At 39.7% G+C, this 15191-nt stretch overlaps 1 protein-coding gene across 1 annotated transcript in view; it reads right to left on the reverse strand.

Moving 5' to 3' along the window:
* Positions 1 to 15191, reverse strand: part of LOC121515292 (voltage-dependent calcium channel subunit alpha-2/delta-4-like) — a 94310-nt gene that overhangs the window by 54828 nt on the left and 24291 nt on the right. The window contains exons 9-27 of the mRNA XM_041795985.1: positions 14446 to 14520; positions 13932 to 14021; positions 13671 to 13784; positions 11478 to 11556; positions 11004 to 11137; positions 10819 to 10836; positions 10538 to 10615; positions 10182 to 10262; positions 8367 to 8441; positions 8170 to 8256; positions 7818 to 7889; positions 7659 to 7720; positions 5984 to 6051; positions 5504 to 5549; positions 4701 to 4798; positions 4424 to 4514; positions 1873 to 1965; positions 1645 to 1766; positions 1385 to 1453 (exon numbers count right to left, since the gene is read on the reverse strand). Coding sequence (XP_041651919.1) covers positions 1385 to 1453; positions 1645 to 1766; positions 1873 to 1965; positions 4424 to 4514; positions 4701 to 4798; positions 5504 to 5549; positions 5984 to 6051; positions 7659 to 7720; positions 7818 to 7889; positions 8170 to 8256; positions 8367 to 8441; positions 10182 to 10262; positions 10538 to 10615; positions 10819 to 10836; positions 11004 to 11137; positions 11478 to 11556; positions 13671 to 13784; positions 13932 to 14021; positions 14446 to 14520 — 1552 coding nt within the window. The remainder of the gene's footprint in view (positions 1 to 1384; positions 1454 to 1644; positions 1767 to 1872; positions 1966 to 4423; positions 4515 to 4700; positions 4799 to 5503; positions 5550 to 5983; positions 6052 to 7658; positions 7721 to 7817; positions 7890 to 8169; positions 8257 to 8366; positions 8442 to 10181; positions 10263 to 10537; positions 10616 to 10818; positions 10837 to 11003; positions 11138 to 11477; positions 11557 to 13670; positions 13785 to 13931; positions 14022 to 14445; positions 14521 to 15191) is intronic.

Genomic DNA, 15191 nt, shown 5'->3' on the forward strand with positions numbered 1-15191 from the left:
AAAAATCCATTAAGTTTTCAGATAAAAATTAAATCAAATTTCCCCAAAAATCCAAATGAATTTCCTGAAATTTCCATAATATTTTTTTAAAGGAACCCCAAAAAAATCCCAATTAAATAAAAAATAAAATAAAGTTATATACTGTATATAAAAACTATATATGAATTTCCCACATTTTTATGAAATGTGAGAAATGCCTGAAAACGTCCAAGAATTTCCCCCAAACATCCAAACAAATGTATTTTCCATGAAAGTTCTAGAAAATTCATCAGGGTTACTGTGTTTTGGCTTAAAGGTGTTCTCTGAACTACACGTGTTGCTGGATCTTTCCTGATCTTTGAAACAGACTTCCTCCTTCCCAGACTGAGTCAGGGGAAGGGCTGCAGGTTGCCCACCAGTGTTTTGCTTTAATAATGCATGAATTTCTCATTTTTTGCTGTTTTTTTTTTTACCTCCACCAAGGAGGTTATGTGATCGGCAGGGTTCATTTGTTAGTTTGTTAGCAACATAACTCAAAAAGTTGAGGACGGATTTTGATGAAATTTTCAGGAAATGTCAGAAATGGCATAAGGAAGAACTGATTCGATTTTGGGAGTGATCCGGATCACCGTCTGGATTCAGGAATTTTTTAAAGGATTCTCCACTATTGGGAGATGGGCTGATGGCGGAGGTCTGCGCTCTCCGAGTACTTTTCTAGTTTTATAATTGTCCACCAGATGGCGCTCCTTTTCCCCTTTTAGAGCATGCTGCATAATGTCATACTTTTTACTGTGTTCTGCAAGCGAGTCTTGCTACTTACCTAAGTGTGTGTCACTATTGATGCTGCATAATGGTGTGTGTGTGTATTTGAGTTTTTGTGATTTGTTCTCTTAAAAACAGCTGAGTTGTGTGAACACATTCACCTTTAAAAGGTTAAAATCCCCCAAATAGAATTAATATCATATAAATATTTCAGGCTGAAGTAGTTTTAAAAGTCTGACTCATTTAAAGCGGAAGAAATACTTACATAAATATTCAACATTTTAAAAGCTTATTTTGTTAGTTGTTTAGTTGTTAATAATATAAATTACTTCTATTTCTGTGCTTATATAAATGTATAATGCTCTGACCTGTGCCAGCACAAAGACAAAAGCATTCAGCTCAAAGCTGCCGAAAGCTCAAAGCAGCAACTTCTGTTTGCCTGCTTTCAAAATGAAAGGGCCAGATGTCACATTTTAAACAAGAGAAACACTGACAACCATAGATAAGAAGATTTTAAACATATGCAGTGTGGACAGTGAGAGCTCCATTTATGCAGGGGGTTGTGATGTCGAATGTGTGCATGCTGTTTGGACATGGTGCCAGATTTCAAAGACTCGACGGCTTAAATATTTCAGAGACTCACCTCCAGCCACGGCCATCTTTCCTCCTGATGAAACTATCACTGACGTCGTCGCTATCACGTACTGTATTCCTGAAAAGAGTAAGACATGATTTCACTTATTTGACCTTTAATCAGCCAGGTTTTTTTTTTTTAGTTTAAGAAACACACAGCTTGCGAAAAGGATTTCAGCAAGGACTTAAAATCATTCAGAGTAATCAAAAAATTAATGTTATATAAATTAAAATAAGAAGAAAAGTGTATTTCACTGGATGCAGTCAGACCTTTGTCATTGACGGGGTAGTAGAAGAAGCTTCCAGGAGTGTTCTCCACAGCGAGACGATACCACAGGGGGAAGTGATCGATAGTGAAGAGGTTATCTTTATCAGACGGAGTCAGAAACCTCCTGTTAAGAGGACATTAAATGTCACATCCATCTCCTTATAAAAGCATCACGGCTATCTAAATCTACAAACTGAGATTTGAACCCGGCTGCAGGAACTCGATCTTACTTTGCCACCCGTTTTTCCACTCCAGCGTATCTGATGAGTCTCATCAGGCCGGCACGGGTACCCAGGAAGGCCGTCTCGATCCCAGGCTCCACCCTGCACACACAAACACAAACGTGAACCAAGGAAACAAATACCAGAAATAAAAAAGAGGTTCATTATGTGGTCATTTCACTCATCTTCTCATGTTTGGAGATGAATCATCAGAATTAGAAAGGAGTTTCATTGCCAGGCACATTTTCAAATACAGTTTGCACATGTACATGATCCTCTAATGTGCCGACATGCGTGTATTTATCTGCACAAACTAATTTCTTTCCTTTTCTGTCACACTCTGTCATTGCAGTGTTGCAGATCTTTAGATCAAAGCTGATGGCGTTCCTCTTGGTCTGTGGCAAAGTAGTGCTAGGGGCACTCAGATGGCAAACCTTGTGTTAGCACTGGCATGATAAGTGCACATTCTTTTGTGGATATTGTGCAAAAAGGAGGTAATAGTGGGTGCGAATCTCAAGCAAATGATGGTGCTTATTAACCTTGCAAAGCAGATGAATACACCCGTTTGTTTTTCACTGGCGAATCCATCTTGCAAAGCTCCCATCTGAACCGTTTGGCCTGGTCAGAAAGTGACAGGACCAATCAGCAACGAGGGGCAGTACTTTCAGGCACAGCAGAGTTGTGATGTAAACAAGCAGCAGCAAGAGCTGGTGCAGTTATGGAGGAAGAGATTAACGTGAAAGCTGCTAAAGCGCCAGTTTTATCAGAACTTGACGACAATTCTTCATTTAAAGAAGAACAAAGAACAGCAGTGAGTTGTTTTCTTTTCAAAATGACAAAAGTCGTGTACTTACATGTCTATAGTCGCCATGTTTCGTGTTATTCCTCAGTAGCTGTGCACGCACAGCTCAATAGCGTCTGTGTGGCGTTTTTTGTTGCTCTGACTGGCCCGTAGAGATGTGACGGAAAGAACGTTCACCCAATCACACTCCGAGTTTTTTTCAAAGCCTCTGCCTTTTTTCAAACGTTTCCTATTGAAGCTTTCCTAGATGGATGTGTGAAACAAATCCATCTGGCATATCAGGTTAGGTGCTTAAAGCGAAGAACATTAATTAGGGCCGGAGCACAGCTAGGACACTATTATATCTTTATGCATTATTTTCTGTCCGCAGAGCCGCTACTTTGGGGCTTTAACATGCTCACAAACTTCACAGGAAATTGGTGTAACTGAGGAAGTCCATCAAGCAAAGACCCCACAGGGTCCCCAGATGTGAGATGGGGACTGGAAAAAAGCTACATGCATGAAAATTGGTACACTTATGCATCATGATTAGACGAAGGAAAAAGTCTCAGGAGCCATCCTCTAAAATGTACAGGAAGTGCACTACAAACAGCTAAATGTCAAATTTTGGTGTTTTTGGGCGATTGACAAATTTCCTATTTTCACAAACTAGTCTGAGGGATTTTATCTGATTGACTCCAGAATTTTTATGGTCATACTAGACAACCTGAAGATGTAAAGTTATGCAATTTTGAGTTTTTAATCATAGGGCGGTGTCATGACTGGAGCCCACCCTTTAACGTCCTTATTGTACATTTTTTGCATTGAAAATGCACCAATAATTCCATATAACTTTTAATGCTGCTGTAAATCATCACTAAACTTCACATGGATGATCACACTTTGATCCAAAATACATACATTTATCAATATTACTTTGTCACAGTGCCCCCTAATGGCAATTGAAAATTCACACCTCTGTTTTTTGAAAAACTTTCCTTTTAAAAAAATCCAGCCCCTGCACACCATTCAGCCCAGACTTATGATTTTTGGTCTGCATGTGGGTCATCATAAGACCCATAAAAAAGTCTCTGGGACCCATACCCAAATCCCAACAGGAAGTCCATGAGCTTCATCTCAGTTTCAAAATAAGGGATTTTTGATGGTGCCAAATGACTTTGACCCATTCTAACTTTAGCAAACAATGTTCTGTGGCCTTCTGCTCTCTTTGCAAGACAACAGCATGGCACTGAACATGCTCACACGCAAACATCTCATCATAGCGCCCCCTACTGGCAACTGGAAGTGACACAAATAGGTCACATCTTCATTCCTCTTATTGAGCTCTGATTTTGAAAGACAGCTCTCAATAATTGCCTACAACACAGAGATGCTTCATTGAAGGATGTCTCACTGGTGATAGTGAGCATTTCAGTATCTCCTTATATATAATAAATAACAGTTGTAGGAGGAGGAGCACGGGTTGCTTACGCCCAGTTATTTCCACGCTCCCGCCGTTGTGACACAACCCGAATGTGCCAGGGAGCGAGGGCTCTTTGGTGCTGCTTGTGGCCCTAGTTCTTATGGACTAGGCCTTTTTTGTTGTCTTGATTCAGCACATTTTTTGTTGAACTGCTTATACTGTTTATTATTATTTGGATTTATAATAGACAGTTCTTTTATGAATACCTTAGCTGTTTAATCTTGTATATTTGGCTGAACTGTCCCTTTAATTACTGATATTGTGGAGCATAAATGTGCTGAATAACCAGGTCTTACTTGTCACTGAGCATCAGGGCGTTCCAGTAGGCCTCCAGAGGAGCTGTTACCACGGCATCAAACAGCGTCTGCTGGAGCAACACCTCGTCGCCTAGGTAACAGACAGGTTCAGTGACTTACAGATGATCTTAAATGAAACATGCATTACTTCATAATCTCCCAGATATCAAAGACAGACTTTACACTGGTGTTTATGACTGAGAAGTGCCATTCGTATCCAACTTTTTACAGAGGTTAAAATGAAAACATTTATTTTGTAAAGGTGAGACAAACTTACACTCCAGGTCAGGTTCCTTTCCCAGAAGGTAGCGGATGGCGGCCTGAAGCTGGGAGTATTTCCTGTGGGCGGGGTCAATGTCCGTTTCACAGTAAGTCCTGAAAAAAAGGAAAGGCTAGAGATGTTAACACCTGACAGCTTAAAGTTGTCATTTTATTTTACATCCAAACATCACTGGCAGGAAGGATGCAGCTAAAAGCAGGAGTTTGGTTCTCTCATTACTACAAGTTTAAGTAGTCCAACAATGCACAGCAGATTCTGTTTAGGTTGCCAGCATTATGTCCCCAACATGGGCGTAGATCGGGTCACTGATCACCCAGGCCCACAGTAAGGAGGGGCCCTTGAGAGGCCTGCAATGAAAAGTGGGTTTTTATTTATTTTTTCTTGGTAATTAGTGTCATTACTGAATCAAAAGCGACTAAATGAATCGGTCCACAGACTGAAATTTGAATCAGATAGAGTAAAATAAAATATTGGGGAGTGTCTGCTCCTCCAGTACTGTGAAATAATGCAAATAAATTGAGTTTAACCATGGTAAAAATACTGCTTATATAGAGGAAATTATGGTTATAAACATAAATTAAAATACATAGATATATGTAAAACATGATGCAACATTTTTTACTTGGCTAGCCGGTTAAGGGAGGGGGGCTGTGTAATATCATTTGGAATATGATAGCTACACCCCTACCCCCAAACAGGCCCCACTTCAGTAATCCCTGGATCAAATCCTGGGCCTACATGGATGTTTTCTCTCTTCAAATGTCAGGATTTAAACAGATGATGAATACTATTGGACGTACCATTCCTCAGCGATGAAGAGGTCTGGGGAGGTGAGATCGTGCAGGCCTGCAGAGACAAAAATCAGAGTCATTCGATATATATACACAAACAAACTTAAAATCCAGATTTCTATGCTTGAATTTCATCAATGAAATTGATTGAACAAATTTCCATGGAAAACTGGCCTCCTCTCTCTGTCATGAAACAGCCAATTTCAACAAAACCTGGACTACATTCCCAAACACTACTGCCTGATCTCCAGTCCATAGTATCATCTGCAGCACTGGTTCCCAACCTGGGGTCTTAAACCGAGGTGTGGTCAACGTTTTAGATGTAAAATACACAAATTAAAAAAAAATCCTATAGTATATGACCGTATCTTATCAGCCTAAACAAATGGCAGCCATGGCTTCAAACACTTATTGTCATAATATTTCTCTAACCAACCACAGCACAGACACAGCTGTGCATTTACAGTAGGGCATTATGGGAAATCGTACCTTCCTCCACCGACACGTTTCCCATGAACATGAGCCTGCCGTGACCTTTGGTCAGCACCATGCCGAAGCTGCAGAGACAGACGACAGAAGGACTTCAGGACATGAAGTGGACTGGTGCATTAGAGTAAAAAGAGGCGGAATGCTGCCCCCTGGTGGTTGGACCTCACAGGTACAACTGAATGAGTCGGGGTGGAGTGCTCCTCTGTTTAAATGTATTATTAGAGAATGACAGCAGAGCCTAGACCAGTGATACTCCACATGTGGCTCTTTTGTGTTTATTTGTAACTTTTTAATGTCTTGATTTTAAATATTATTCCCTAAGAAAACGTTAAAAGAGGAAAACTTTTTGCCCTTTTCAACATTTTTTTTTTTACCACTTTTCACCCATTTAAGTTACCTTTTGCAATTAAATACACCTTTTTTTATCCATTTAAACCACTTCTTTTTGCCACTTGTTTCCAATTTCTGCCACTTTAGTCCCATTTTTGCCCTTTAAGACCATTTTTTTTTGGCCACTTTTTGCCCATTTAAGCTACCTTTTACAGTTAAATACTACTTGTTTCATCTTTTTTGCCACCTCTTTTTGCCACTTTTATCAAATTTTTGCCCTTTTTCAACACTTTTTGCCCATTTAAACTACCTTTTACAATTAAATACTACCTGTTTCATCTTTTTTGCCACCTCTTTTTGCCACCTTTATCAAATTTTTGCCCTTTTTCAACACTTTTTGCCCATTTAAACTACCTTTTGCCATTAATTACCACTTTTTTCCTTCTTTGATGCCCATTTTTGCGACTTCTTTTTGCAACTTCTATCCCATTTTTGCCATTTTTCACTATTTTTTGCCACTTATATACAATTGTTGCCCCTTTTCTCTCCATTTTGGCCCATTTTAGCTACGTTTTGCCATTAAATACCACTTTTTTCTTCTCTTTTGCCCATTTTTTGCAACTTCTTTTCGCCACTTTTATCCACATTCCACCCCTTTTCACCATTTAAGCTACCTTTTGCCATTCAATATCACTTGTTTCCTATTTTTTGCCCTGTTTTGCTGCTCTTGACTGCTTTTTGCCCATTTTGGTCACTCTTCTTACTTTTTTGCCAGGTTTGTGCCACTTTTGGACCATTTTTATGCCACCTAACTTGTTTTTTGTCACTTCCTACCTGTTTTTGCTACTTTCTTATCCTTTTTCCACGTTTTCTCCCAATTTTCACCCCTCTTCACCCATTTTTGCTGCTTTTTGACCATTTTCGCCACCTTTAACTTATTTTCATTGCTACTTCAAGCTGTTTTTGCCACTTTCACCACTTAGATTGTGGCTCTTGTAAAAGTATTTTTCAAAAATTTGGCTCTTTGGTTGAGCAGAGTTGAGTAACACTGGCCTAGATAGTGGTCTAGTAAATGTTAGTAAATGCTTTTAGCCACTTTATTAGGTACACCTTTATAAGGAATGCTCTCATTCCTGCTGTGACATCCAGACTGTAGCATCAGAATTTAGATTAGACATCATGAAAGCCTGCATTATTAAACCCTGTTTTAGGAGCATTAGGTGTACCTAATAAAGTGGCTGTGAGTGTATGATCTTTTGAGCAAGCAGAGGTGAAGTAAAACATCTGTAAAAGTAGATTTAACGGTGCATATAAAAATGATCAGATGATAAAGCAGCAGATTTACCTGAAAGGTGTCTCGTCGATGTTTGTGTAGAAGTAGTCATTGATGAGGTACAGAGGCCGTTTCTGTCAGAGAGGAATGAACGTTTTTAAAATCCAAAGACTGAAGTGATTGTTGACCTGTATGGAAAAACAGTAATTTTACAATGATTGGATTCCTCACCCCTTTATCCACCGATGCTCTGATGCTCAGGCTGCAGGTTCCTGTCTCTCCTTTCACCATGGCAGTCCTCAGCTAAAGAGGAAACAAAAACACGTTTAATACCCAGATTACCTCAATGCATAAAGTCTGTAGGATATGTTAATGCTGCTCACACTTATCTTCCCAACCATAACAAAACACAAAACAAGACTTTCTACCCGCTACTGGATGGTGGGAGAGCTAAAGTCACGGTAGTGGGTGCTTGGTTAATCAAAAATAAACACAATATTCTAGACCAGACTGAAACTGAAAGCCTAAAATAATAAATAATGATAAACAATCATGCATTTATAATTTTGTCTGCAAAAGTTACCGTCTCGTCCGTGTCCTCCCACTCCACCTCTGACAGATCCACGCTGTTGTAGTTCGGCTTCGGCTTCAGTTTCTTTCCATCTTTATACTGCAGGACAGAGGTCACACCGAATAATGACACTCTTGATTTCTGCCTTCATGTTTGCATTTTTATGAAAGATTAAAAAGTTAAAGCTGCTGCAGAAATGAAGAACTCACCAGAGGTCGAAGGTCAGGGTGAGCAAGGATGTAGCCGTTATTTGTGACAAGGAAGGCGTAACCGTGAGCTCCCAGCTGAGGAAAGAGGAAAAGGAGATGATCAAGTGGTACAGGATGCTTTCCCATTAGGCACAATGGTTTTATCCTGGGCTCAAGTACAGCGCTCTGTGCTGCCTTCTCCTTTGCTGGTCTGCTTTTACATCAGTAATGTATGGGTCCATCACAGAGCACATTAGTGTGTGTAAGCAGTCTGGTACAGAAGGGGGCGCTGTGCACTTATAGTTTTCAAATCAGCCCAGAAGAAAGAAAAACAGGTAACCATGGCAACAATTGTTCTAACCTGTGTGGAAAATAGAGTCCATCCTGCTTCTATGGATGTTTTTATTATTTGTAAGACATCATCAAAGACCGTCTTCCTACTTCCTTATCTATCGTGCAGATTTTTAAACCATTTATTTTGTTTCTTACTTTAGAAAGCCGTTATCCTATGTGGATTTCAGGTCAAGAACACACATGACTTTTAGTCAGCATTTTTCTTCATGAGCAGTTACTAACTGCATTTATTACCATTGTCTATATTTGGCATTCTGCATCATGTTCCTGCATTTCTTGTGCCTACAAGGATAACCTGATGCAGTGAGAGAAGCAGCAAAAAACCCCAGAGCAGAGCAGGCATCAGTGACAATAGAATGACACTGGCTCAGTCAGATGCAGAATAAAGGAGGAGCTGGGGTGGAGGAGGGTTGCAGGGGGAGCAGCAAAGAGTAGGCAGGCTCGAGCACTTTAGATAAGACAGACTGGGTGTGACTAACAATAGCGTGCTTAGAAGCAAATCAGCTGGCCGTCAGCTGATGAGGGCTTGTGTGAGATCAGCTGATTTCAATTATATGGCAGCACTGAACTCCGTTGCCTACCTAAGTTAACGTGATATGCTTGATTTTTAACCAAGGAGTTTATGTGATTAGGTGGGTTTGTTTGTTTATTAACAACATAACTCAAAAAGTTGTGGACGGATTTTGATGAAATTTTCGGGAATTGTCAGAAATGGCATAAGGAAGAACTGATCAGATTTTGGGAGTGATCTGGATCACCGTCTGGATCCAGGAAGTTTTTAAAGGGTTCTGTACTATTGGGAGATAGGGCTAATGGTGGAAGTCTGCGCTGTTACCACTTTACACCAGGAGATGGCAGCCATGAGTAACTTCAATCCCAGCAGCATTTTAGGTGTTTTTCTATTCAAAGTGTTGGAATTTGTAGAGTTTGAAAGACGCACCTCTGGTCGAGGAGACGAGTCGGAGCGTATCAGAGAGAAAGACAGCGAATTTTAGCGAGAATACTCACAATGCTGGGAGGGATAGAGGAATATTCACCCTCTGCCATGACTTCCAGTCGTCCGGTGAGACCATGTGTGAGACTGTCAATGCATCTGTTGGCACCCATAGCAAAGCCTATACTTTTTTTCATTATGTTTCCACCCCACCGGGGAGGGAGTAATCGGCAAATGTCGTGGTGGGGGGGCACACGGGGACAGATCCGGGAATTTTTTAAAGGATTCTTCACTATTGGGAGATAGGGCTAATGGTGGAGGTCTCCACTCTCTGAGTGCTTTTCTAGTTTATATCTGAATTTGTTGGATTGAGGGATTAATAACGTTGTTTGAATTGAAGTGAATATTTAAAATAGAGCTTGTGTGCTAATTGTTAGTCTTTTGTCTCATCTTCATGAGTCTTTTTCTCCACAGTCTGAGCTTTTATTTTTGGAGGCTATTACACAGACTAATGGACTTCCTGCACAGTGAAATGATCCTGAACTCACCATGTATCTGGGTGCCAGCTTCATCACCTCCATCAGCGGGACGTCTGAGCCCACAACGCCAAGCAGGATCCCATGGGACAGCTGGAGAGACAAAAGCAAGTTCAGAATAGACACTATAAATAGACTTTAAAGCAGTATTTTTATATGGAAAATAGACCATGGTGTGGCTGCTGGTCTGAGTCCTCCTTATCTGAAAGTCAAAACTGGACTCAGGGACTTTGTCTTTTTTAAAGTTAGATGACTTTGGAGGAGTTTAAGTAAAGCGTTATTGTTTTCATTTATTTCATAATATAGCCTCAAAATCAGTAATAGTAATCAGGTTTCCAACCCTGTATATCCGAGCGTCAAACACTGACCGTTTCCTTCTTCTTGCTGAACACCGGCATGGCCACAGACGTCATCAGCAGCAGACTCTGAGCTTTGGTGTTGAAAAGCTGAGAAACAGTCCAAACAGTGGGGTTATATTTAGAGAAGTGTCCCCATAACCAGGGTTTCAGCTTTTATCCTTAAAATGATGAACTTATAACATCCTTGTTGTCTTCTGGTGTTTCTAACGTCTCTCAGACTACATCTAAAGACAGAAACAGAAGTCTGCTACACTTCACAGCGGCCGCAACTACAATTGCTTCTCATTTACCTCCTTTGTGTTGGGGAGCTGCAGAATGAATGGAGGACAAGGCCCAGAGGATCATGGGAGAATGAACACAGAGAGGAAGCAGACATACAGATGAAGATGATGATGAAGATGATAAAGGATTGCATTGATAATGATATTATTATGAAGGATGATGTAATCCACTCTGATTGGCTGTCTCCTCTCACCACTGTGTCCATGTAGGCCTCCGTCCAGATGATGTCATGGTCGTGGTTGATGACCATTGGTCGACTGAGCACGTGCAGGTACTCCATGACATTCTCCTGCACGTCAGCTAGAGTGGAGATGTGTGTGTAGTAACCTGGAATCACACAGAAATAGATCATAAACCAGGGGAAAACATTAAACACTGCAGCCCAGGATGTCTAGCATATAAAAACTGCAGCTAAGGCTTGGTGGACAGTCTGTTAGCATTGGTAAGCTCACAGTAAAACAGATACATGTCTGATGTTCACATGGAAAAATCACAAGAAGGCTCCAACAGCACAAACAAAGCCAAGAGGTTGAGATAAGTATCTGAACCCCTTAATTCTACATCACTTTAGGCCTGAATATAGTGGTAACAGAGGTCAAATATCCTCCCTTAGCTCCATATTCATGCCTAATTATATCCTAAATATCCACACTCCCAGATCTCTGACCTTTGTTGTTGCAGGCGATCCACTTTGTGTTCTGAGCGAAGGTCATCTCTCTGCCGATCAGGTAGGTGAAGACTCTCACCTGAACACAAAAAACTGGGTTACATCTGTCTGATGGATTTGGTCCTTGTTTTTTTTATTACTGATGCCTTTATTCTTTTCAAACATAAATTTTCAGGAAAATTCACTGATTTCTATGAAAAAGCTGAGATTAACAGCATACTTAATGACTCAACAATCATGCCTCATCCTTTTTCTCAGTGTGTTGATAAATATTTCCAGGTTGTTAATAAAAAAACACCAGAGTAAACTTGAATTATGCTTGAGACAGCTCTTTAATGGACTCTGGCATGATGCCTTAATACAGTTTGCTTGTGTTGTATCGCATCAGATTCAATCACATCATATCCCATTGCAATTGTACTGCATATAATTGTATTTTTTAGCATGGAATAATATGGTATCTTATCATAATGCAACATAACATAATGTACTGGACATAACATAACGCACTGGATGTAATGTTACATAACGTATTATAACATAATGTAACATGACCTAATGTTCTGGATGTAACGTAATGTAACATAAAATAATGTAACATAGCGTTATTTACTGATGTAATGTAGAATAATGTAACATAACAAAAGACAACATAATGTAAAATAATGTCATGTACTGATGTTACATTATGTTACGGAACATAACACAATGTAACATAACGTAATGTAACAACATAATGTAAAATAACATAATGTACCATAACATAACGTTCTGGATGTAATGTAACATAATATAAAGCAAAGTAATGCAACATTATTTAACTTGGCACAACATAACAAAATGCAATGTTAAGTAATGTTACCTAATTTTTACACTACATTGCATTATGGTATGGTACAGTATGGTATTATGTTATCTTGTATCGTATCACATCATAATGTTATGTAATATAACATAACAAATTTTGTAACGTAATGCACCGTAACAGCATAGCACAACTTAATGCAACAGTCAGTAGTATAACGTTACATTACGTTACGTTATGGTATGGTGTAGTGTGGTGTGGTATTATATCATTTTGTATCATATTGTAACATAACATTATTCAGCATAATGTAATGTAATGTTACATTATGGTATGTGTAGTATAGCATTGCATCATCTTGTGTAGTATTGTAATGTCACATAACATAACATAACATAACATTACATAACTTAACATTACATAACATAACGTAACCTGCTGCCATGTTACACAATAAAATAGAACAATGTAATGTAACATAACGTATTGTATTGTATCATGATGTATTATTTCCTGTCGTATCCTGTTGTAACGAACTGTATTGTTACATATTGTAATGTACTGTAACATAACAAATCCAATATTGTTACCATATCGAAATATGACATAACATAATGTAATGTGACAAAACATAATGTAACGTTACATAACGTTAAATTACATAACTTAATACCATGTAAAATAAAAGAACATAAAACATGCCATTATATATCATGTTGTAAAGAAATGTATCATGACCCAGAGTAAGGCACCGTAGTGTAACGTGCTGTATAGTAATGTTTCATCCTCTACTATACTGTATTTTGTAGTTACGTCCAATGTAACATTATGTCACTGAAGACACCATGACTTAAGATAATGCAAAATAACGTAATGCAATGTATCATAACGTTTTGTCTTTAACTGCATGATACTGTATAAATATATCAGTAACATAACGAATCTAATTAAATTAAACATAACATTTAATAATGTTTTTGTGTTGTGTCCAGCTATGCAGTAACGTAACGTAAAGTAATGTATCATGTTGTGTCGTGTCGTGGGGTCACATAATGTAAAGTAACAACATATTGTAAAGCAATGCAATGTAACATAATGTTATGTAAGTCACATTATGTTACAGCACTGATAATATAATACTGTATTAGATTCTGTTGTATGGTTTGAGTCTGAGGGATGCATTAGGAGGATTCCACAGACCCTGTGGGACTTTCAAACAAATCTTCAGTTTTAACGCTGATTCATGGAGCGGACCGACTAAAGGACAGCTGTGAGTCTCTGATGGACCTGCAGAGCTCCAGCTTATGATGATGAAACAACATGGAAAAGAGGAGTAATGCTGTTTGGCTCAATGATTTTAAGTGGGCTGGCCTCAGCCTCATTCTCACCCTGCGCTCAGGCCAGTTGAACTCCTCAAAGACGGACTCAAAGTCCTCCATGGCTCCGTCTGTGATCAGCATGATGGCCTGGTTACACATGCTGCCCTGACCGTTGGCCCTCGCCTGCACACAGAAATATGAAACATCACGCAAACGTGGAGAAAACAGGATGTACACAAGTTCTAATGACTCCAGTGGATCTGGGCAGCAGCAGTGAAAGAAAAATAATTTAATACTTTTGGCTCTGCAAACCACTAAAGGGACACAAACCTCATTGAGGATTTTAAAGGATTCCTTCATGGCGTTCTTGATCTTTGCTTCTCCTTTGACGTGCAGCTCATCCACCAGGGTCTTAAAGTGCTGACAGAGAAAGGTGAAGAGATTTATGACATCAGCAACATGGAGAAGGTTTAAAGGGAGGCATTCCAGCTGTTTCCATGGTGATTTAAGACGATGCCCAAAGGGAGAAATGCCCCAAAGTTGGAGAGTCTTGTGGCTCAGATCTAAGTGTGTGAGTCATGTGACCAGTATATCAAACATTAGAAACAGCTACACCGTGCTCGGTTGTAGTCATATCAGCCACGCCCCTAAACATGCTCGAATCGTATCTTTAAAACCAAAAGTGGCGACACACGCTGATGTCACTCCAGAATGTGGGCCAGCCAGCTGATCGGCAGCGGTCCAGGGTTCAGCTGAGTCTGTGTGAGTTCTGAGTGTTCATGTGCTGGCCACTAATGCTCCTGTTCAGCTCTTAAAGCCTGGCTGAAGCAGATAATGGTCTTACCTCTCTGTTGTCCAAGTCGGCCTGGACCAGAGTCCCTCTGAAACATGGTTCCACGTAGCGAACGTAGTCTGTGTACTGCACAGAGAGGAGAGTCTGGGTTAGATCCAAGAAACAAGGATAGCACAGAAACCTTCAAACTGTCACTCCATCTGGATAACAACCTTTCATTTCATTTCATGATGGAGAGAATGCTTACTCAACTCCTGTGTTTACAAAAAAAACAAACAATAAAGATTAACTGTGATTGGCTGTCAGAGATTAATCATGAGGCCATTTTTCTCAAAACAATTATTGAATCACATCTTGTGAGGGTCTGTGCTCTGGGTTTTCAGGGGCCCAGCCATCTTTGTGGACAGGCCTGCCTAAAGGGTAAATCTGCTCTTTTTTTTATAGGGTCTTACCTTTTCAGCTACTGTGCTGACTGAAGAAATCCACCAAAGCACTTTAAATGGTTTTGGAGCTCACTGGTGGACTCAGAGAGGGGGTGAGGGGGGCAACCGCCCCTCCTGATGTGGTCTTGTTTAAAGAATATGACAAAAGAGCCCTTTTGATGCCTTTCTGTTGACTTTAAAGTGTTCAAAGTTGGCTCTCTGTGCTGCCTCTAAAAGGAAAAAACCTGAAGATTTGCCCTCTTAATCAATCAATTTGATGGATTACCCTCTGGTGCCCTCTAAAAACCCAACAATTTGTTCTCTTTCTGTCATCTAAATTGATTAATTTGATAATGTTCCCTATTTAGAGCCCTT

This window comes from Cheilinus undulatus, linkage group 9 (assembly GCF_018320785.1).
Source record: "Cheilinus undulatus linkage group 9, ASM1832078v1, whole genome shotgun sequence".
Taxonomy (NCBI): domain Eukaryota; kingdom Metazoa; phylum Chordata; class Actinopteri; order Labriformes; family Labridae; genus Cheilinus; species Cheilinus undulatus.